The sequence below is a fragment of the Geospiza fortis genome, unplaced genomic scaffold, assembly GCF_000277835.1.
Source record: "Geospiza fortis unplaced genomic scaffold, GeoFor_1.0 scaffold172, whole genome shotgun sequence".
Lineage (NCBI taxonomy): Eukaryota > Metazoa > Chordata > Aves > Passeriformes > Thraupidae > Geospiza > Geospiza fortis.
In genome coordinates this window covers 7,725,026-7,748,779 of record NW_005054309.1, presented here as the reverse complement: position 1 = coordinate 7,748,779, position 23,754 = coordinate 7,725,026, and the positions used below count along the sequence as shown (strand labels likewise).

The 23,754-nt window shown below is 46.8% G+C and overlaps 1 protein-coding gene across 1 annotated transcript in view; it reads right to left on the bottom strand.

Moving 5' to 3' along the window:
• The window catches only part of PLD1 (phospholipase D1), a 44,101-nt gene that overhangs the window by 5,731 nt on the left and 14,616 nt on the right, over positions 1–23,754 (bottom strand). The window contains exons 11-23 of the mRNA XM_031055389.1: positions 22,660–22,741; positions 20,553–20,663; positions 19,130–19,342; positions 17,540–17,756; positions 16,508–16,621; positions 14,395–14,523; positions 13,983–14,101; positions 13,697–13,810; positions 8,064–8,174; positions 7,319–7,407; positions 3,878–3,991; positions 2,363–2,412; positions 1,311–1,445 (exon numbers count right to left, since the gene is read on the bottom strand). Coding sequence (XP_030911249.1) covers positions 1,311–1,445; positions 2,363–2,412; positions 3,878–3,991; positions 7,319–7,407; positions 8,064–8,174; positions 13,697–13,810; positions 13,983–14,101; positions 14,395–14,523; positions 16,508–16,621; positions 17,540–17,756; positions 19,130–19,342; positions 20,553–20,663; positions 22,660–22,741 — 1,598 coding nt within the window. The remainder of the gene's footprint in view (positions 1–1,310; positions 1,446–2,362; positions 2,413–3,877; positions 3,992–7,318; positions 7,408–8,063; positions 8,175–13,696; positions 13,811–13,982; positions 14,102–14,394; positions 14,524–16,507; positions 16,622–17,539; positions 17,757–19,129; positions 19,343–20,552; positions 20,664–22,659; positions 22,742–23,754) is intronic.

Below are 23,754 nucleotides of genomic sequence, written 5' to 3'. Positions count from 1 at the left end.
ATGGAAACACAGACCCTGAGAGGAGCTGGGAGAGAGAAAAAAACCCAACTAATTTTTGTAGGCTTCAATGGAAGAAAATTAAATCACAGCCAAGCCCAAGCCAACATTTTCAAAATTTGTTCTTTCTGCAACTTCCCAGATACTTCTGCTGAAGGAGCCACATCTTTCAAAGGTCTGAACTGCATTTGGTTTGGATACCCAGTTACCTGAGGCAGGATGAGCTCTCTGGGTAAATCACAGAATGGTTTGGCTTGGAAAAGACTTTCAAGCTCCTCTCCTTTTAACCTCCCTGCCATGGTCAGGGAAACTTTCCACTAGACCAGATTGCTGTGCCATTCAGGGGGATCTGCTCAAGACCAGCTGAGGCTCTGTCCCCCAGACAGGTTTCTCTGTCCTACACAGACATCAGAAAGCAGGGCATGGGGGAACACTGTTTGCTTGCAGCTGTTGGCTCAAAGGGAACAGCAAGATTGTAGGTACAGAAAATAACAACTAAGAACTGCCTCAGGCCCCCCAGACCATCCCAGCTGGAACAACACAGCTCCTGCTGTGATATCAAACCACCTCAGAGTCACTCTGTGCACTGGGGACAGGATCTGAGAAGGTGACAGAGAAGCAAACCTCACCACAGGGCATCTGCTTTGAAGGGAGGGAGTATTTTGAGTCTTGTAAAATCTGGTATTAAGGTATTGATAGGCAAAGCTTTTATTGCTGATGTAACAGCTCAAAAAGGGCTTCTTTAAAGAAACAGGCTGAAATTCTGCTGCAGTGTAGAGCTCTGAGCCTGAAATCCCTTGTCTTTGCTTCATGTTCTCATAATAAATATGGTAAGAGAAGAGGATGAAATGATATCTATTACTCCCTATAGCATATTGTCCCATTCTTAGGAAATGGAGCTGACACATGACACATGTTGTCCAAACCTTCCAAATTTTACAGCACATTCTGTTCTTTCAGGAACAGATGACAAGTCTCACAAGTCTTCCTGCTAGAGCAGAGTTTGATACAAGACAGATGGACAATATTCCCTGCACTGGGATTCTCTGCACGGTTACACACAGATTTAAAAGATTTTAGAAAAACAAATGAAATGACAGCCCTCTGAATCCTTTCTTCCCTCTTGATGAATTTATGAGTTTGGTTTTTGGGGTTGTTTTTTTTTTTTTTTTTTACAGCAGAATATTTCTCAGGAAAGAAATGACAACATAGCAAAGTCCATGGCACTGCAGCCTGCACTGTGCATGGGGATGGGAAGGGATGATCCAGGTAGAACCCAGTGCCCCCAGCCCCTCCTGAGAGCCCCTGCTCACCAATTATAACTGTGTTGTCATCAGCAATGAGCAGTTTGCTGTGCACATAGATGAGCTCTGTGACCAGTTTTCCTTCCAGCTCTGCATATGTTCGAAGGCCACAGAAGGATATGTAGTTTATCCACTTATCTCCAACTGAAAATTAAAAGACAAGAAAACTGATGGGATGAGGGAAGTGGAAGAGAAAAAAAAAAGACCTTGTTTATATGAAGATCCCTATGAATAATAGTTCACTTTTGACTTTTAAAACTTATAAATGAACAGGTAACAGAAAGAGTTTTTTTGAAAAATAGACTTGCAAATTTGCTTGTGAACTCATTGTGCTGCTCTGATCTTGTGCTGCCTGCTCAGAGACTCCCACTTCAGTGAGAAATTACTCCAGTCTCCTGGGCACAGCACAATAGGTGGACTATGAGACTGTTTTTCTGCAGAGCCTGAGAAAGGAGGCTGGAAGCAGGTGTTTTGTCCATGGTCAGTATGGCAAATGTGTCCTAATGCACTTGTGTGCAGTTCAGATTTACACCAGGACCTAGAACAAATGAGGCATTATGCATGGTCCCAGTGTTTGTGATATTGGAGCACTGTGGGTTTTCACAGCGCTCCAATTCCCAGCAGAGCAAATTCCAGCAGGATTCCTCATGGCAAGGAAACAGCCTCCTGCTTAGGCAGGTTCTTCCTCTCCACATCTGACAACTGCCAGGAATAAGCCCTGTGTGGGATCCACGGGGAAGGCTGAGCGCTCACGGCTCCCAGAAGCGTGACCCCGCTCGGGACATTTTCCAAATAACACAATCCTGAGCAGCTGCAACTGTGCTGTGCTCTTCCCTGGGGTGCTCCCCTCCTCTGGATGAGGGCTGCAGCCAGGTCTGAATTCTGACAAGTGGCCATGGCTTGTGTGACCCAGCAGAGCTCACCATGGGAGGACAGGCAAGGAGGAGGTTGCCCAGAGCGCCACGAGCCCGCAGCACGTGTTGCATTACGTGTTATAGATGCATCCACCAAACAGCAGCCTCCAAAGTAAACAACACAGAGGAGAGGAATAAGGTTCTTACCCTCTGCCTTCAGCTGACCCAGGATGGAGTTTTCCCCTCGGCACATGGTCCTGTAAAGAAGGTAGGCAGCCATCAGCACCCCCGTGGCTCCAGACAGCAGCTTGTGCTGGAGCAGAACCGGGTGGGGTAAATCACAAACACAGCTGCCTCTCAAACAGCAGGAGAAACAGGGTGCTTCTTTTCCCAAATGACTGTTACTACATCAAGGACTGCTTATGTTCCAAAAGGAGCTTATTCCAACCCACAGAGGAGCTGGGGAACACTTCTGCCTTCTAGAGCACATGGCAATGATTGTAAACGTGTGACAAGCAGGGCTGCTACCCCCTGTGCCAGGCCTGGGTGTGAAATCATGTTAAGAAAACGTGGAAAACACCAGGTCAGGGAGTTTGTGTGATTATGGCTGGGCTGGAAAAGCCACAGCTGGAATTCCACTGAGAACCGACCAACCCATGGGCAATCTCCTCTGGCTGCCCTTGCAGGAGGAAGCTCAGGCAGAAGCATCAGGGGCATGTTCTGCTTTACATCTGCTTGTGTCCCCTGCCCCTCATCCTCCTGGAGGTGCAGCAGGACCCCTGCAGGCCAGCAGACAAGGGGGATTTCACTCTGAGGGTTCCAGCAGTCTCTGCACACTGACTGTGCCCTGGCCATACTGTAACATAGCAGCTTTCCAGTAAAACCATCTTGGGCTGTTTTGCCTTCTACATTTCTCAGCACAAGGACTACCCTGCTGCATCTCAGTCCTTCCTATGAGACCTGCTGGGCTGCAAGTGCCCCCCACAAAACATCCATCCTGGAGTCACACTGGGGAAGATGCCATTGACTGCATGGGGCCAACAGGCAGAGCCAGGGCAAGTATTGGTCAAAAAGGCAGATTTGGAGACAAATCTTGGTCAGCAAATCTGATTAATCAGCAAAGTGGAAAAAGTGGAAAATGTGATGGTGTTCGCAGGGGTCTTAGGATGAGGGAAGAGATGAGGATTTGACTCTATGTTTCAGAAGGCTTGATTTATTATTTTATGATATAATTATATTAAAACTATACTAAAAGAATAGAAGAAAGGATTTCATCAGAAGGTTAGCTAAGAATAGAAAAGGAAAGAATGATAACAAAGGCTTGTGTCTCAGACAGAGAGTCCGAGCCAGCTGTGATTGACCATTAATTAGAAACAACCACATGAGACCAATCACAGCTCCACCTGTTGCATTCCACAGCAGCAGATAACCATTGTTTACATTTTGTTCCTGAGGCCTCGCAGCTTCTCAGGAGGAAAAATCCTAAGGAAAGGATTTTTCAAAAAATATCATAGCTACAGAAAACAACTCATGGAATGGTTTGGGTTGGTTGAGCCTTAAAGCTCATCTAGCTCCATGCCCCTGCCATGGGCAGGGACACCCTCCCCAGGACCAGGTTGCCCAAAGCTCTGTCCACGCTGGTCCCACTGATGGCAGGTGGGGCTTGGGGACCCCCTGCAGCAGTGGAGGCGTGCAGGGGGCTCTGACAGCCTGGTGAGGTACCTGTAGTTGAAGTGCATGATGGCCTGCAGGGCGTTGCCCCCTCCTGTGGAGATGTCCCCTTCGAAGCCGGGCAGCAGCGGGATCACCACGTACACTCGGAACCGCCTGTTCTCCCTGGCAACAGAGAGCGTGGGCAATGTCAGCCTGGACAAGGCACAGCTTCACACCAGGTGAATACCCTCGGTTTCACTTCCCCTGACATGACTGAGCTGGTTCCCATCCAAGGCCACCATACAAATTCTGAGGGAGCAAAGTGTGAAGTGCATTTCCAGTTTCAGGAAATCATCATTTGCCATCAGTGCTGCTCTGAGAGCTCCTTCAGGAGCACAGGGAATAATTTACTCTCAGCTAACAACAAAAGAAGCTAAAGGAAAAGAAACACACTTTTACTGAAATTCAGGGGTAGGCTAAGGATTTTTCAGATTGTGTCTGCCACTATAGAAGTTTGTTTGAGCACCCCAATAGGCCAGTCACATTGATTCTGGTGCAGACTGGTGGGGACAGCTGCCTGGCAGAGCACAGCAAAGCTTACAGAAACCCAAAACCTAACCCAACATTCCCACCGCCTCCTGGTTTTCAGAAGTCAGAAACACCACAAAAGGTGGAAAAAGTTCAGGGCACAAGCAAAACATTGATCACTAGGGGAAGGCAAATATATCCTTGATACACCACAGCACCCAAAAATCTCAGTTCCAGAGTTCTCCAAATCAATCCTGACCCCATTCAGACAAAAGCTACCATGACGGCACTGCTTGGGGCTTTTCTCAAAGCTGCCTTTGGGTTTCCTCTGCTGACAATTGACAGGTGCATCTGCTCTGAGAGCACTTTCCAGGTGGCCCTGGGCGCTGGGAATTCCCTGCTCTGTGCCACGGAGAAGGAAGAGGAGGACGAGGATGATGCTCCATGGAAGGATGCTGCCACTAGATGGCAAACACAGTTTAACCAGCACAAACCCATTTCTTTTACTGAGGAAGAGCCAGTCTGCAGTTTTTGCTAACAGCACTCCTTCCTTGGGCAAGCCATGGCAGTGAATTTAGGGGTGTGGGAATTGTGAAGCACTGGGGTCCCATCTGAGCTGGGAGGGAGACAATGAGGATCTGTGTGTCTCATTTCAACCAGAGCTTCCTTCCAGCTGTGCTGGGCACTGCAGACTGGCTCTGGTTCACCAGCAGAGCTCAGAAATAGTTAATGAGGCCTGACCCAAACACAAGAGACTGTGAAACCAAGTCTGTTTGTATCATGAGAAAGGTCTACCAACACAAGCATTCCCCCAAAAGCAGCTTGTTTGTATAAGGACAGTGTTTACTAAACTGCTTAGAGAGCCACCCATGAAAAAAAGAGGAAACCAAGAAAAGAACATTATTAATAACATCAGTAGAAAATATTTAGTCTGGAAGAGTGAGAAGTATACAAGCTCACTAGAGACCTTAATTTATAATTAAATGCTGTTCTCCTGGGGCAGTTTGGAAAATTAGCATTGTGATACAAACCATTTAGGTCTGAATTTACTTTTAATCTTAGGTAATACAGAATTTGAACCTTATGTTCCATTAAGAATTGCCAACATTAAGCCAGTACAATACTGGCATACAGTTGGAGTAACGCAGAAGTGAGCATCATATCTGGAAATGGGTCACTAAGAGTCTGTGTGATCCCCTTTTGTGACAGACTTTTAGTATCTGGACAGAATGACAGATTACATAAAGTCTATAAAATGGGAATACCTTAACAGATTACCTGGAGAACTGGCTGCTGCCTCAGTAGCATTGCTACCAGCAGGCAACTGATGCAAAGGACCTGTGGTGGTCAGCTCCCAAAGGCAGGAAAGGCAACCCAGAGAGGCTCTCCAGGGGGACATCAATCAGCACAGAGATCACAGGATCCCAGAATGGTTTGGGTGGAAGGGACCTTACAGCTCCTCCAGTTCCAAAGTCATGGCAGGGACACCTTCCATTGTCCCAGGCTGCTCCAAACCCTGGCCTTGGACACTCCCAAGAATGGGGCAGCCCCGGCTTCTCTGGGCAACCTGTGCCAGGCCCTCAACACCCTCACAGGGAAGAATTTTTTCCCAATACTCAATCTAATCCTCTTTTACTTCAAAGCCATTTCCCTTGTCCTATCACCCATGCCCTTCCCCAAAGTCCCTCTCCAGCTCTCCTCTAGCCCCTTTAGGCACTGGAAGGTGCCCTAAGATGCTCTGTCCAGCTGTCTCTGAGCCTCAAAGCTGCACTACAAACACAGCAACAGCATTTCCAGCAGCACTGGCACTGCTCCTCATTTACTACAGGTGAGGAAATCCATCCCACCTTTTAATCCTTAGCTAATTTCAATTTTTCAGGCTACTCACTGCAGCTCACATAGATCACAGGCAACTCCACCCCGTTGTTAATGGCACAGCAGATAACACCCAGGCTCTCCCTGTTGCAATAGAGCTCTTCTTTCCACAGTGCTCTGAGCACAACCTGACCCAGGGCAGCTCCTGTGGCCTTGCAGACATTTCCTGCACTCTGGTGGCTGTCTCAGGTTGGGTGCCTTTATCCAAGTGGGAATTTCCAAGCTCAAGTGCAAAAAAGAAAAAAAATTCCTGCAACCTTGGAGAAAGAACCTCTGGAAAAGCAGGCCCTGCAGAGTTCTGGACAACTACAATGTGGAAAAAACAATCCATGCAAAAAAACATCTCCGTGTGTGGTGAAAAAGCCCATGAGAGATGAAAGGGAAAAGTTTAGAAAGTTTCCTGTATTTCAGCCCAGCAGGAGCAGGGTACAGTTTTATACTATGAAATGTATGTCTCAAAGAGACTCCAGGGAGCAACCCTAAGCAAGGCTGCCCAGGATCAAAGTGAAGACAAGCCACTACCTGTGGCATTAATGTTAACACAGGGTTAGGTGTGCTGAAGGAGTGTCTAAAACATGGTTGGATTCAATCCATCCAGGAACAAACAACGGTCCCCTTGCAAAGACTGGAGGTGGTGAACACCCTCCAGCATGTACCAGAAAAAGTTGTTCAAACAATAGCAGAACCCTGCAGTCAAATCCTCAAAATGTGTTTGCTTCCCCAGTTTGAAGCCGCTCCTCTCTAGATGATTTAAATAAACCACAAATCCCAGTTCACACTTCCCACCCATGGAACTGCCTGACCACCCAGCTCAAGGCAAACTGGCAATGGAGCAAAGGTGTCACTGAACCAGAGCACAAAGGACTTGTTTTTAAACAAGTTCTGTAGTTAAAAAATACATTTACATTGGGGTAAGTCCAGAAAATCACTTTCTGGATGCAAAGAAACCACTCAGGAGTCTCAGTGCTGCAAATGCAGATGCTGGACGCTGTCAGTTCTGTGTTGGCAGGGCTACTGTCCAGCTGTGGCCACTGAGGGGTTATTTTTTTGCACCACAGCATGGAAATGCACCTGAAGAGTTCCACTGCCTTATTAAGAACAGGTTACCTGTGAGCTTTAAGAATCCTCTGAGCAATTGCATCACCGATCTTGTTCCAGACAACTTTGTCATCAGCACAGCTAATAAAAAACTGGTTCTGCAGGAAAAGCAAGAGAAGCTACTGTCAGACACTGCCAGCAACCAACCCAAAGTATTTGCATGCTTTATTTCAGACCAAGAACAACTAAAGATAGCTGGGTTTGTGTGCCGTTGGATTGTAGGCTTTTTTAAATTATGATTAAATGATGTGTGTGTCTGTGCTTGCTTAGGGAATGAATTAGTCCTTATTAATCACACTCCTTAGAAAGTTCATGTAAAGAGCAACCTAACAAGAGCCTAAGGGGAAAAAAAAGAGGAGAAAAAGCATCTCTATTCAGCCAGCACTGAGTGTCACTCTGACACAAGAGATTGCTGCAGCTGAAGGCTGTGTGGCTGAAGAGCTGCCCTGTGAGTGGGAGGTTTGGGCATGCACAAGGGACACTGCAAAGCCACTGAGGGGACAGGGAGACTATTGCACAGGCCATTAAAGCTGCTGGCAATTTTCCAAAGAGCCTTATAAAGGAGAGGTCTGCTTTTTTCCACAGCTGTCACGGTACACAGCCATCAATCTGGCCTGAAGACCACTGAAGGTACAGGATATGTCTAAACGCCTAAAAACTGAGGACCAAACCTCATGAAGTAATTACCCTCCTGATGGCTGCAAGCCATGCTGAGAGCATCAGGACCCTCCTGCCTTCCCTCCCTGGCACTGACCTCTATGTAGATGTAGTGCTTGCTGTTCTCTATCACGCTGATGTAGGCTTTGTGGATGGACTCCTCGTGGTATTTAATGCCAGCAGACCAGTCAGCAGCAGAGCGGATCACCTGGAAAGCAGGAGAGAGACACCTTCAGCTCTGTCCATCCAGGACAGCACCATGGCACCTGAATTATCCCAGGGCCAAGGCTCTTCCCTGGCACAGCCAGGCTGTCACTAAATTAGGTAGTAAGTGCAACATTTATAGTGCATTTGTAATTGTGAGAGAGGGCAGACAGAAATAGTATTGATGCTTAGCAATGTTCAGATTAAAAACATAAGAGCCCTGTCCCATTGCTGTACTACTGGGCTCTCCCACCTGAGCAGCTGCAGATGCTTGCTCATGCTTAAGGTCTTATCATAAACTGCTTTTAAAACAACCTAAATTTGCAAGCTTTAGGGATGCACATCCCCATGAGTGATCTGCCCAGCACTTTAAAGCTGGTCCCCAGCTGGGGCAGGGTGTTTTTCCCCCAAGGAGGCTGTACAGAATCATACAGTCAGTCTGATAACGCAGCCGTGCCTTTGTCCTCACAGCACTTGAGGTCATTTGTTTCTTCTGCCAAATTCTTACACAAGCCATCCCATTTGTGATAATACAACTTTTTACATTTTTTTGTTCAGCTGCCCACATTTATTTCTCAGTTTTTACTGGAAATCCACTTTTAAAGTAGATTCCTGCAGTATTGCCAGGGCATGTCCTGCCCCTCCACCCTGCAGTTTTTGTGCAAGAGAGCCCAACCAACATGAGAAACAGCCTTTGTGCTCTGGGTCATGCTGAGCAAGCCCCACAGCAGTCAGCATCCTGTCTCCCCCAGCCAGAGATGCTGTGGCACCTCCTGCTCCTGCACTTTGAGTCAAGAGGCAGCCACACTTCACCCCAAGTGGGGCTTTCCTAGATGGAAATGTAGTTTTTAATTAAGTGTTGGCGGAGTACGTGCTTGGGAGAATAGTTACTCGTCATTAGCCTCTCTCTTTAAACATTGTCAAGACAAAAACATTGAAACAATAGTCTTAAAATATCTCCTTAAAATAGTATAACCATTACACTGGAACTCAGGGCCAGTCCCACACAGCATAAGACTCAGAAGCTGGGGATCTGTGAAATGTGTGCAAAATCCTGATCTCTTGGGAATCCACCAAACCAATCCTCTTGTCTCCAGAGGATCTCTGGAAATGGCACTCAGGGCCATGGCTGTTAAACAGCAGATGGCTCCTGAGCTAATTCCTTCACCTGGACAGGAGCTTCTCCCACATCTGCTTTTCCCAGTAAAAAACAGGCCCTGCAACTCTCAGCTGCTCTCTTGGCCAACAGGAGGGTGCACTCTTGTTGTGTGAGTGTTGGGGTCACAAATGTTGGAGTGAGGGAGCCAGCCTGAATGCAAGGGCTGTCACAGCCTTTAGCAGTGCCAAACAGCTGCACTTTGCCTGCACAAACCTCTGCAAAGCCATGCTGATCATTCCAAAGGTGTTTAATCATTCATTTTGTTTACAAAGCCAAGGCTGAGAGTTCCCACTCATCCCAAGCTGTGCACTGCTGAAACAACACTGAGCACCATGGCAGACTGAGATCTTGAACAAAATTCCACCACTGGCATTAATAAGCTGTTACTGGCATTAATAAGAAGAGAAAAAACAGTGTTTCAGGGTTGAACGCAGGGTAATTATTCCATATGCAGGACTGGAGCTCACAGCACTTCCACCCTCAGCAGCACAGCAATCTGGAACTGCACTTCAGAAAGTGGCAGACTGTAGCTTTTTAGTCCACAAAATCTGATTTTTTTTTTTTTGCTAGTTAACACAACAGAATCATCACTCAGGACCATCCCTTTGCAGCACCATGACTTCCCAGTACATCATCCCATCATCCACCTGCCCTTCCCTACATTCCTCCTCACCCCTCCACATAACAGGCACCCAGCTCACTCCATACCCTGGGCTGCCCCCATTACAGTGCCACCATCCTCTGCCTCACCCCAGAACAATGTGTCATGGCTAATTCCAAAAAGCTGGCACAGCACCACCCAAAAAGCTCCCATCAGGTACAACCTCAAATCCCCCTGCAAAGGGAAGAGGAGGTGTCAGAAAATGTTGGATGAGACACAATGAGTATAAGCTGTTTCATCTAGGACTTCCTCAAAATAAAGTTGTTTTTAACAGGTCTGCAGCCACAGGGACAGGACAGTGCCACCAAGGCAACATCCCATGGAGACAAAGCTGTGACACTCACACATACCCACACCTGGAAATGTGATACACAGCCCTTCCCTTATCACTGATGTTTCACTTCACATTTCTGGACACCTCTCTTTCCTGTCAAGGTGTTTAAAGGCAGCTGGTTCAAACCCAACCTATTTCATGGGGACAAAAGGCCACATGCTGCCCAGCAGAGCCCCTCCCATGCAGAGCTGGAGTCTCCATGTTCCAGCCTCTCCCTTCCCCTCCCTTGAGCCTCTCCATAGCTTGTCATCTCTTTAACTTCTCTAACTGATACAAGGGTAATAAATGGGATGTTTGCTGAGGGTTGGTGCATAAACCCTGAGCAAAGCAGGGCTCTCACGCAGACTTCAAAGAGGTGAGGGCGTCAGCTGCTGCCAGAGCATTAAACTTTCATTGCATTTCCATCAGGAATGGGATGTTGCCTCACCACATCACATCTTTTGCAATGCTGGCTTTGGCAGATAACTGCAAACTCTGGAGTGGAAATTGGGAGATGGAATAGTGGAAAAAAAATCTGGCAGTGCCTTTGGCAGATCTCTATTTGACTCTTGCAAAAATCAATGTGCTCTTGCAAAAATCATGTTGCTCATTGCAAGTTCAAATGAAAAAGGATGGGAGAGCATGCCTGACTCCTTTTCCTCCTTCCCAGCCTGTACCTCCACAGTGTTTCCCACACACACTGCATTCATCCTCCCTGCCCAGGGGAAAGCCCTTGTCAGTGCTCTATCCCCCCAGAAACGCTTTCCTACCCCTCTCCTCTCACAGAGGAGAGCAAAACCAGATGGTACAATGAGGCTGGAATCTGTTGCTGACAGGTCAGTGGTTTGGGCTTGCAGCAACGTTGCAATCCCCAAGGATCCTTTGTGTTTTCCCTTCCTCTGATCTGCCCACAGTTGAAGACAGATTTGCAAACAAGGTCAGAAACAAGAAATCCAACAGCCAGCCTTTCCTCAATCACCCCATAGCCAAGGACAGTCCTGGGATGCTGGATTTTACCTTGGGGCAGTAACTGCTGCCTATAAAATCCCTACACAGTACTCAAATGGAGATAACAGGGGATTGGCTGCTGGCCAGCCAAAGGATTCAATACTAAGGAGAACAAGAATATTGCTGTAGTTTTTCTGGATAAAAAGTTGGTAAAAGGTTTTAGGATATCTGCTTATTTCTGTGCAGAATTGTACCACTGAGAGGAGATGCAAGCACCTGAGCCCTCTCCTCCAAAATGAATAAACTGGACAGGCAAGAGATTGATATTTCTGTCCCTGCGAAAAGGAGGAGTCACACAGGGATGCCTTGATGCACCCCCTGGGAGCTCCAGAAAACGGCAACCAGGAGAGGGAGTTCAGATCCAGGCTGCAGGTGTTCTCCCCTGTCCCCACTTCCTACAGCAGCCAAATGTGAAACCTCCATCAGGAGGGGAGACTGAGTCACTTTTGGATTCACAGTGGGACTTCAGGGATGCTCAGGGCACTTGTGTCACCTGGGGACCAAGGGAAACCAGGCCAGTGTGGGTATTAGGGAGGAGACAGTCAAAATTTTACTAAGTGCCTGCAAATCCCTTCCTTGGAGCTTGAGGAGGTCACCCAGAAATCATAACCCAGCTGAAGCAGCCTGGAGACCTGCACCCAGACAGGGTGCCCCAACCTGGGCAGAGGAGCCCCCCTCGCTGGTTCCACCTGGCTTGGCACTGCAAATGCTCTTCCCCACCAGTTTTCCCTCATACTGGGAAGGTTGGTACATTTCAGGACAACCCATCTGCAGCCTAATATCACGTAGGTTTATTTGTCTACATGCAGGCCTGTTTTGACAGATGCATAAATAAGAAATGAGCAAGGTACTTTCAAATGAATAATTTACAAGACAAACCTGCTCTCTTTTTTGCTGTTTATGGCATCACTGAGAGCAGCCCCTCATTTCCTGGATGTATCAGTTCTTTGCAATGCCTCAGCAATGTGGTGGCCAGGCTGGTTTTCCAAGTGCTCACCCATCACTCAGCACCGGAGCCTGCGGATCCCGCACTCACCGCCTGAGCTCCATCCTCCTCTCCCACGGCCTGGTGCCCTGAGCCAGCAGCTCTGCAGCTGGGCTGAAGAGAAGCTGCATCTAGGTTTTTCTCAGTTTAATTTCTCCTTTGGGAACTGCTTCCAGTTCTGTAATCAGCAGAGCTTAACTTTTTGCTACAGCAAACCCCATGATTTAGAAGTTGTGGCTTATCTTGCGGCTAAAGTGTGCTCAGGGGACACAAGCCCCATCAATTCCATGAGAACAAGATTTCCCAAAAAGCTGGTGTCAGACACAGACAGGGAGGCATTTACAGCCACAGGGAACAGGATGATGCCTGAAGGGAACTACTTCCCAGCAAGCTGGGAGCCTTGCTTTGGAGGCTGATGTGAAACACCCCAGAACCCCGACACAAGATCCCTGTGCTGCCCATCCCTCACACCACACAGAGAGGAGCAGACAATGCCCTGGCAACCCACAAACCCAGGAAAAAACATCTTATTTCACTAAGCTTCCCCAGGCAGTGCTGTCATCTGGGCAGACCACTCCTTACAAAGAGCAAAGTCATGCATTTTTCCTGGTTTTGGTCTAACTGCTCTTACTTCATACATCTTTCATCCACAGAGACACACAATGGTTTTGCTGCTTCAGCATAACTATTTTGACTTTGTACTCTTCAACAAGTTCCTATTTCTGCTGGGTAAGAGCAATATTCAAGTATTCAAGTATGTGCACTTGACAGAGCAAACTGGGCTTTTAAACAGAGGTATCTTGGCAATTCTGACTGTGAGACTGATTGTCACAAATCAGACTGTGGGCTGACTGTGTGGAACTGCAGAGGACCCACAGGGGTGTAGGGCTGCATAATGAAGTGCAGATGAAGCTCAAGGCAGGAAGCAAGACTCCAGCCCCAAGACTCCACTTAATGCTGGGCTCTCACTGACCACCACCCATCTGAGCGAGGCATCAGGGCCTGGCAGACTCTCTGAGATCTGAGATAAATACTCAGTGGGTAACCTCAACCCATCAGGCCTCCATGAATCACAAAGCCCAAATGTTAGGTGTTAGAGGAAGAGCAGCAGAAAACAAACCATTAAACCACACAGCTGTACAAAGTCACAGTGTTCCCACCACTTGAGTACTGCAGACACTTGAGTTTCCTTACCTCAAAGGTGGAGATATAAATTAATGCCTCTCTACTAAAAGTGTTGCATTATTCTACTGCATTTGACGATCTGATCACCTAATCTATGAGTTGAATTAGACAAGAGTTTTGCATTTTATAATTCAAGTTCTGCAGAGGGTTCAAACTTCCTGGGAGGATGCAGAACAAGCCCTCCGAGGAGTATGTGACAGGAGACCAACACCCACCTGGACTGTGGCAGGAACAGCCTCAGGCACCTGATACTTCAACTCATGAGCAGTTTGCTGAGATTTTGGCAACAGGAATGGGTAGGACAGGGACCGGTATTTGGGTTTCATAATCTGCACAGGGGAGAAAAGAACAGATAAAGAAAAAATGCTTGCAACAGATAAAGAAAAAATGCCTGCAACGTACCAAACAACACAAGGAAACAAAACAGATGCCTGCAGAGGGCAGGGGGATGAGGCAAGGCTGTGCTTACCTGCATGCCCCCAGCAGTGAGGGCACACCCACCTTGGTGAAGTTCCAGCGCTGGATGAAGTGCCGGGCGATGTCGCGCGCGGCTCTGCCGTGCACCACGGAGGAGATGTCGTGCCAGGGCATCCTGGGCGTGGTGTATCTGTCAATGAAGTCTGGGCGACAGGGGAACACAGCTGAACTTCCTCAGATAAAGGACATGAGTGTGGAAAAGCACAGCATCCCCCTCCTCACACTGAGGTTTCTGGCACCAAGCATCCCCAAGGCAGATGACTTGGACTGCAACAGCATAATTGGCCCTAAAATCCCTCAAAGGGAGTTTTGCTGTTTTTTCCTAGCAACCAAACCAAACCAGCCTTGTTACTTCTGGCTTGAAGGCAGGAAAAATAAGATCTGAGACCGAAAAGGTACAGAAGAAAGTTTGGGGAATGCAAAGACTCCCACTCACCAGCAAAAGGCTTGTCGAGTTGAACCCAGTCTTTAAAGACAAAGTTGCAATAGTCTTTTCCATGCCAGAACCTGGTTTCCCCAAGCAGCTCTCCAACACCTGTCTTCAGGCTACGGATGGATCCTTTATCTGTGCAGGCAAACAAAAGAAAAACATGCTCCAAAGTCATGTCCATCCATTGCACACAGCAGTGAGAGACTCAGAGGAACAGCACTGCTGAGACCTGCCAGTCCCAAGTGGCTGAAGCTGGTTTCTCCCTGGTCCTCCTGTTACTTTCAAGGGGTATATGTCAGCATTTTTTCTTCCCTATTTTAGTATTTCTTGTATAATCAGAAGAGGTTATAAATAGGAGTCTATTATGGAAATGAAAAGCAGATGCTGAATTTTATCTTGGACTGCATCACCCAATAACCATTTGCCTTTCCCCAGTTCAATAACACCTAAATATTCCCATATGGCAGATCATGTATATCATCTACTTCATATATTTTACATTAACAGTGAACTAATTCCATCTTCTCTGCTAGAGAGTTTATTATTTTGCCTCTCTAGCAGGGTGCATCTCCTCTAATAGAAGTAGTATTTATTATCTAGAATGAGACATTCATGTTCCCTCATGAAGTATTGTGGGTTTTCTTAGTATCATTTTGTTTTTTCCAAATAGCAGTGACATTTGTGATACAATTTTATATGTTGAACAAATGGATCCTGAATTCCAAATTAGTGTTGACTGAAAACAGTCTGAAATATTGTATGCAGGGATATTCCCTCCTAACAGGATCCCTTTTCCAGAGCACATATTTTAGTGCAGTGAACTCTTCTTCCAGGCTCTTAAAAAATCCAAAAATGTTGGCCTAGACCATAAACAGCTACCTGGTGTTATTTCCTGACTGTGAGAGCTGCCTTCATCCATGACACCAAATATTAATGCAATAATTATACAGTGATGCCACGAGCAGAAACTTCCTCCTAACCCAACCACACCACCAGGTAACCACAAAACCCCTCAGTACACAGAAAAACCAACTTTAAACAGTCAACAAAACACACACTGGCAGCAGCACAAGACCAGGGGACACAAAGCAAGCCCTGCCAGCACCGCTGTGACCCTGCCAAGCCGAGCTGAGCCAAGCCATGCCAGAAATGCCATGCAGCAGGTCTGCACCACAGCTGCCTTGGGAAGCTCCAGCCTCTAGTGAGAGTCCAGGTGGAGCTGGGGAATCACTGACTCCACATGCCTGGGTGGGAATGGCAATGTGTGGGATGCAGGCCACCACACGCTCTGATGACTGCACAGTGACTCATGAGTGAGCATGAATGGCCACGGGGGAGACTGCACATTGTCTCCACAAAGACATGGAAATGCTTTGTTGCCTGCCACTACTTTGTAACCAATATTCTCTAATTGGCAATTAATGCCTTAGAGGAAGATGTTTGCAAGAGGATGATGCTGAAGAACTGCTCCTCACTCTGTTCCTGCACCCAAAGGCATCTTGGAAAGGTACCACACTGGGATAGGCCCTTCCAATACCAGTCCAGAGATGGGAACAGCTCAGTGCTCACAACCCCCAAATCCTGTCTCAACTGAGTGTGTTTTCCTTGGTTTTAATTAGGAGCAAAAGAGGGGACCCAAGTCTTTGTCCAAACACAGGACTGGCAGCAGCCACTCTGCTGCTTCCTCTCTCTGTTTGCATGTCTTCCTGCATCAGGCTTACTTTAAAAATATCCAATATAGAACTTCCCAGTTCCAGTAACAGCTCTTTACTTTACAGGATGAACTGCTGAAATCATCACATACCAGAATGAGAACTATTTCTGCAACTGTTCCCTGCTGTCTTTATTGCAAGTTTTTTGTTTGCTCATTTGTTTGATTTTGGTCTGTTGTTGTTGTTTTGGGGTTTTTAATTATTATTTATTTATGCAGCAGCATTTGTAGCTTCTGGAGAAGGCTCTTCTGCCAGGATGCCCACAGAGGCAGGACAAGGATGCTGGGAGAACAACAAGCAGCAAAGGCTGATCCTGGCACCCAGCCTCACTCTTACCATAGTTATAATGCAAAAACATCAGCAGCTAAAGCCTGAAGGAGTCCACAGCTCTGCCTTCCTCCACTTACCCTCCCGAGGCTCAGCGAGCCCCTGTTTGGATTCACTGTGGTGATGGAACATTTTCAGATGGGGCCTTAAACTCTGGATTATATTCGGCTGGCTCCTAGTGGGGGTAGAGTAACCTGCAGAGAGTCAAGATGCTCTATTCATGGCAAAAACACACGTCCACCTCTGCCACCGTGGTGTCTGCTCCTGTCTGAAGACACCTGGCAGAGAGGAACTCAAACCAGACATCAGTTTGCTGGAGCTGCAAGTGGCTGCCAGGCAAAGGACCTAATTCAGGACCCAGCAGGTTTTAACCCAAACAGATGTAATGAAGTACAAAGCCATGGCTGGGTCCTGAGCTGACTGCAACCAAGGCCCCCGTAAGGAGCCAGAGGCAAGAGAAAGATCAGCAGGGAGGGATGGAAATTCCAATAAGTTCCCCCTTCTTCAGGAGCCAAGGACTTTCAGGAAGGATTTCATTCTGGAACAATTGCCAAGCTGATCCTTGTAATTTTAGCACTGAAGTTATCTTTAATGTTGGGAATTAAAAGCTGCATTTAAATATTCAACTGTTGAATAGACTTTCCTCTCTAGTAAGTGGGTAAATTTGGAATATTTCCACTTATATGAACTTATTTAAAATCTAGCTTTTAACACTAGTCTGTGAGAGGGGATAATCCCATTCAAAAATTATTTGCTTGTTATAACAAATCCAAGTTGAAAAATGACAGATTCAATTCTCTCTTGCAGGAACAAACACTTTTCAATGACACAAACATTAAGAATCACATACACTGTATCTCATCATCTGATGGCTCATGAAAACTGCTAATTAGCTAAATTAAAAAAACACATAAAACTTTTCTTCTCTATTTCGCAGTGACACAAATTTACATGTTGGCTACACACAGCTCTTATTCTGATAGTTAGGTAACTTGTCAACTTTCCTTCCATACAAAGAACACATTGGCCTAGAAATCATGTGAACGTGCACAAACACCCACCACCACCTCCACACATCCTTTATATACATTATTTAGCTGAGCATCACTCACTTGACTCACTGTCGATGCTGCTGACGCTGTCAGAGTGGTGCATGCCGTGCTTGTGCAGGTGCTTGTAAATGCTGAACCTTGAAAACTTTTTGGGTTTTCCTACTCCTTTCATCTTTGATGTGTCTGAGGCATCATCAGCATTTCTCTCAAACACGTGGCTCTCTGGGGCCAGACCTTGAGGCTGCAGTGGGACACGTTCAGTCGACTCTGCTGCAGCCTTAAAAGACACAAGCCATAGCTGCAGGTCAGGTATGGAGAGGCTCCCCTTTACAGATTCTCGTGCAGATCAGCGCTCAGAAACAACCACGAGAGCCAAATTTTGCTCTGTGACAGACACATTTCAGTGGGAACTAGGCATGCTTTCTGGGGAAAGTCTGTACTGAGGAGGTACTCACCAGGAAAGCCTAGTAATATTAGCAGCATTTGGATCCATAAATTTACTCTGGATTATTAGTCCCCTTGAAATTCTCATCAACCTAGACCTCTCAAATTTTTAGAGACATGTGGTTGCATACAGAGCCAGGTTAGCAGAAAGCTCAGCAAACAAGGCAGCTGCTGAGGGCACAAACAACAAACATTTCAGAGCACTCTCCAAGTGCTTACTCTGCATCTCTAAGAAAAGAGAGGTTGCCCAGAGAAGTTGTGGATGACCCATCCCTGGAACTGTTCAAGGCCAGACTGGACAGGACATGGAGCAACCTGGTCTAGTGGAAGGTGTCCCTATCCATGATGGAGGTAGGAACAACATGATCTTTAAGGTTCCTTCCAACCCAAACCATTCTAAGATTTTAAGAGCACAGACTTCAAATTGTGGCTGCTGTTCCAAGCTCCAGGGGAAACCCAGCCCTCTTATTTCTGTGCCCTAGCAAGGGCTTCTTAGTAGCTGGACATAAAGAGTCATTTGATGCTTAGATCCTTCCTCACACCACTTATTTGTCATTAAAGCTCCAAAACCCAACCCCATGCTCAGAAGAGCACACAGCCCTTTCCCCCCTTCCCCAGACCTGCCATGGCTGACCGTGGCCACAAGCTGGACCCTGCCCACTCATGTGCAGGCCCAGGAATTTACTGGGGAGAAGACAACAACTACACCCTGGAGAGATGCACCATAGGCTCCAGGCATTCCCCATAGGATAGGGTGAGGAAAGAGGCTTCTCCCATAGTGCTCTGCAGTTAATTTATCCCAGTTCTGTCTTCCTCACTGGTCCATTGGCCTTCCCTACCCCTTTTACCCTTGTATGTTAATATTTAGTAAGTTCTCCCTGAGTCTTCCCATTGGTTTATGTAACCCTGCCTATCCAGCCTGGCACTTCCTGTTGGGCCCTTCCCTGTGTACTACCCCTGAGCCCTCAGGCCCTGATGGTCTCCTCTGCCCCTTCTTTCCCTGGATTTATACCCTGGACCCTCCTTTGTCTTTGGCCCCTGGACCCCTTCAGCACTGCCCTACATTAAAGCACGTTGGAACTCCATGCCTGGACCCTCCTGTGTCTTCACTGCCAAGCTTCTGCCTGTGTATGTGCTGGTGCTCTCGTGGCTCCTACCCACTGGCTCTAGGGGAAGTTGCATTCCCCACCAGCAGCACCCACTTACAGCCAGGTTGGCGGTGGACAGTGACTTGGTGGCGGCGGCGGAGGCGCGCTTGACGCTGCCCACGTCGGTCAGGCGGTGCTCGTCGTCGTCCCAGCGCCCGTAGGCCAGGTCAATGCCACCCACGAACGCCACAGACTGGTCCACGATCACCAGCTTCTCATGGTGGGCCCACAGGTACACAGAGGAGGACACGTGGTCTGGGTGCCTCATCACCTGTGAGGAAACCAGCAGTCGAGCTCAGCGTCGCTGTCAAATTTAAATCCTTCCAGGCAGAGAGCTGGTCAGCCTTTTTTGGCTGTTTGGGGTGATGGGGAAATGCTGCAGTTGTTATTGGATGCATCCACTGCTTAATTGGCAGAAGCTACTCAATTTCCCCATAATGGCAGGAAGGTGTTTCCCCAGGATGCAGGAATCCCAAGCAGCAATGATTACTGATGCTGGGATAGGTCACCATTACAACAGCTTCATAAGAGGACCATAGTTAAAGAAACTGCTTCAGTTGAGCTGTAATAGCTGAGCTTTCAAACACAGTGCCTGCTCTGAAAGAAAACAACATATTGGTGATCTGAGTCACTTCTCTGGTTGTTGCCATCACACAAGTGAAATGAGAAGTCGGGTGTTTTTCCCCCCCACTTAAAATCAAGTTGTTTGGCATTTGTTTAGGAATTTCTCTTTGACAAGTGTACCCTAATTTCTGCATCTAAGCTCAGGGTTTTATTCATGATGTTAGAGCCACTAGACCAGTCTCCTGGAGAAAAAGCTACCAAGTTTCACCTGGCTGCTCCCAAAACCTGAGACACAGCTTGTGTGTATTGTCCACTTTTGCTACAAAGATGATAAACAGATGCTTCCCTTCCCTGTGGCAATTGATCAAGTGAAAATACATCAATTATTCTAGCATAACAAGTATCTTACTGCTCATTAAGGTGTATGTGTCTCTGAGAGACTGGATCTAGCCTTATCTACTGGTTTGTCTGCCACAACTGATTTTCTGCTTGGTGCCAAAAGAGCAGTGTAACAGCACAGGACAGTGCAATGCTGTTCTTCTGTGGTGGGAACATTAACACCCAGGGCTGACTTTCATCATTCACATTTGAGCAGAAATGCTGAAATGAGACAACATTCTCAATTTGTAATTTTCCATTTGATGTAATCCCATTAACTTGTCACATGAAATACACTTCTTGTGAATTAAGGCAAACAGTTGCTTTGGCAAATCTAAACTAAATTTTATGTTCCATTAGAACCAAAAGAAATGAAGTTGCCAGATGTGGCATTACCATATGGGTGTACCTTGTCAGACACATTGCAATGGTGGGAAACACTCCTGAACTTGCAGTTCCCACCCAAATACACCAGGGTCAGCACCAGCCATCAAGAAGACCTGAATGCAAACACCCTCCACACAGCCCTGTGCAATTACCTTGATGTTTGGATGGAGGTGCATGAGTGTCCGCTTGCTGTATTCACTGTTGATCCCCAGGGCAAGCTCCACCTCTTTGTACAGCATAACAAAAATTCTCACTCCTTGTTGCTGTCAGAAGTAAAAAAGAACACATGGAATGCAGGCACATCAATAGACAGTGTCTGTTTCCAAAGAGAGGAAAAGTTAGAGGCAGTAAATGTGTTGTGTTTGCTGATGGAAATGCTGACTGAAGTTATTTGTTCTTGGTTATGCTCTTCCAGATACTCCAAGGGGACCCTACAGCCTGGAAGAACCTTGGGAAAGCTCTCCAGCTTTCTGAGAAAGGCCCAGTACCTGAGTTTGTGTGGGTTTTGTTGTTTTGTGTGAGCTATGCCAAGGCCCATCCACAGGTCATTCCTACAGCAGCTCCTTTTACACACCCTTTGAGGTAGATTTTGCAAGCACGATTCACTCCAGTCATGTTCATCCACTACAGTTCAGTGTTCTGCTGCTTCATGTTGCCCTGAGGGCTGCCCTCAGTAAAATGTCCCTGCAGGATGACATGACCAGTGAGATTACACAGACATCCCCCTCCTGAAGGGGATGTCACCAACTCAACACCAGCAAAGAGGTTCTTTCTGCTGGTAGAGCTAAACAAGCTCCTGGAACACACTGAGCAGTGCTAAAAACATGGTGCTTTTTGTGACCAGCATTGTATCCATGGCAGGGTTTCTAAAAACTTTTGTTAAAGCACTTTCAAATGTGCCAAGTGCCTCCCAAACCTTGGCAAATAGTGGTCACACACTGGGACACCTCCACTTCCCATAAATTAGCCTGGATTAAAAGCCTGCACTAGAGTTTGCCAGCTTAAACTTGGAACCTAAACTTTCCACAGCCTTTTGAATTTCTATTCCCATAAAGCTGCTACTAAGAGCTAAGGCAATCTCCAAATTGTGGATGATATTCTGCTCTCCACTGCACCCAGGGGAGTCCAAGGCAATGCTGCACACACAGCAAGCACAGCCTCACCCCTACACCATGACATCAGCTTGCTGACTGCCCTGTTGAGTCAATGCAACACCACAAGTGACAGAGCAAGCATTTCCAGGGACTGACCTCATTCACCTTACCACAATGTTTTTATGATCATAAGAAAATCCATGTCAATGTGACAAAAAGAAGCCAAATTCCTCCTTTGAGTGAGTGATGCCTTATGGCCAGTTTATTTTTGCCAGAAAACAAAAGTAATTCCAAACCAACAACAGTCAGACACAAAGCTCTCATTTTTTATCTATGTATGTGGAGGGATGAGGACTGTGATGACAACTGGCTGGAAAGGGGAAAGAGGCCAAGACTATTTCAGCACATCACAGAATCACAGAATGGTTTGGGCTGGAAGGGAACTTCAAGATCATCTTGTTCCACCCCCAGCCATGAGCAGGGACACTTTCCACTAGACCAGGTTGCTCAAAGTACCAGTCAACCTAGCCTTGAACAATTCCGGGGATAGGGCAGCCACGATTTCCCAGGTAACCTGTGCCAGGGCCTAACCACCCTCACAGGGAAGAATTTCTTCCTAACAGCTAATCTAAACCTGCTCCTTTTTAGTTTAAAGTCCATGTCTATGGAATGCATGGAATTCTGCCCTTCTACTACAGCAAGAGTCCAAGAGGTTTCCCTTGGAATGGGAACAAACCTTGTGACTCTGCTGATATGGGCAAGCTCTTTTTAGCACCGGTGTTATCGGTGTTATCACAGGGTGTGTGAACAGCTGGAGCACAGCCCACACTCATAAACACAACAAAGTGCTCAGCCTTCCCTGTACCTCTAAATTACATAAATCACACGGAGAGCAGGGAGAGCAGCAGGTCTTTGACCCCACCAGGAACTGAGACAGTTGTAAAGCAAGGCTGTGGCCCAAACCTGGGGCAATCAGAGGATCAAACCTTCTGCCTCTGAGCTCTCCCAAACCCAAACGAGGGGAACAAATCAAAACACGTGGTTTTCCAAGGCCATCTGATGTGAGGTTTTAACTCTCATCTCTACCAAAATGAATGGTGGAAGTGCTCCAGCCCCAGTATGACCCCTGGCTGGGGGGTGCAGGGGGCAGCTGGAGCTCACTTACTGCTTTCCTCTTGAGGATGCAGTCCAGCCGCCAGCGATTCCCTTCCACCACCGGCCGCTTCATGAAGATTTCCGGGCTCAGCCTAAGAAAATAAAGGTGAATAAAAACCACAGCAGATGTGGCCTGCAAACAAAGCACTGGCCTAAATAACCAACTTGGGAAGCAAAGGAATTGAAGTTTAAATAAAGTGGATGTGAAAGCTCATGTCCCAGAGTGATGCATTCTCCAATATCCTGCTCTTTGTTCTTTAATAACTAGGCATTACAGAGGGCAGGGGACATGTCCAGCACATTCATCTTCATTCAATAACCCACGAGACCAGGTTGAACAGTGATGTATAAATAGGGAAATTTGGACTCTATCTGTGAAAGAAAGATGCAACAAAAGAAAACACCAAGGATTTTCTGAAAGAAATATGCAGGCACAAAAAATAAATAAGAGTGGGATTTCAGTTCTCCTGGTGCCTGAGCTATCTGAACAGAACAGATTTGTGCTGAATTTTCCTTGCTGCCCATAGACAAAGCAATAGGATCTCTCAACAGGACATGTTATTGCTTTAAGGATTACAAGAAATAGTTAAGGAATCTCATCTAACTCCTGCACAGCAAGGTGACAGAATTGCATTCCTTTATTTTTGTAACAAGCATAGCAACTAGGGCTTGGATAAAGCATATTGCTACATCCTATTTTTATCTTATACATCAAATTTTAGGTAAGTTTTGGAATTCCATGATACTTTAACAATTGTCTGAATAAAACACTAAGTAAGAGACAATGGGTCTGAAATGAGATTTTCTTGAACTGCCACCCGATTTTGCATAGGGGGAATCCATGAGCATTAGGCTTAACTGTGGTCATGGCAGGAAACAGATTTACCCCACCAAATGCTAACATGGTATGTCGTTTTCTCATAATTTCCTCCTAGAAACTAAGTGTCTCAGTTCCCAGAGGCAGCAGATAAGCAGCCAGAGGTTCATTTCAGAGGCAGAGAAAGAGGAGCACAGAGACGTGCCTAAGGTGAACAGGAAATCTGAGTCATGTCTTGGAAGCCTCCCATGCCCAAGGTCCAGGCTGGCTCAGGCAGATTAACCTCCA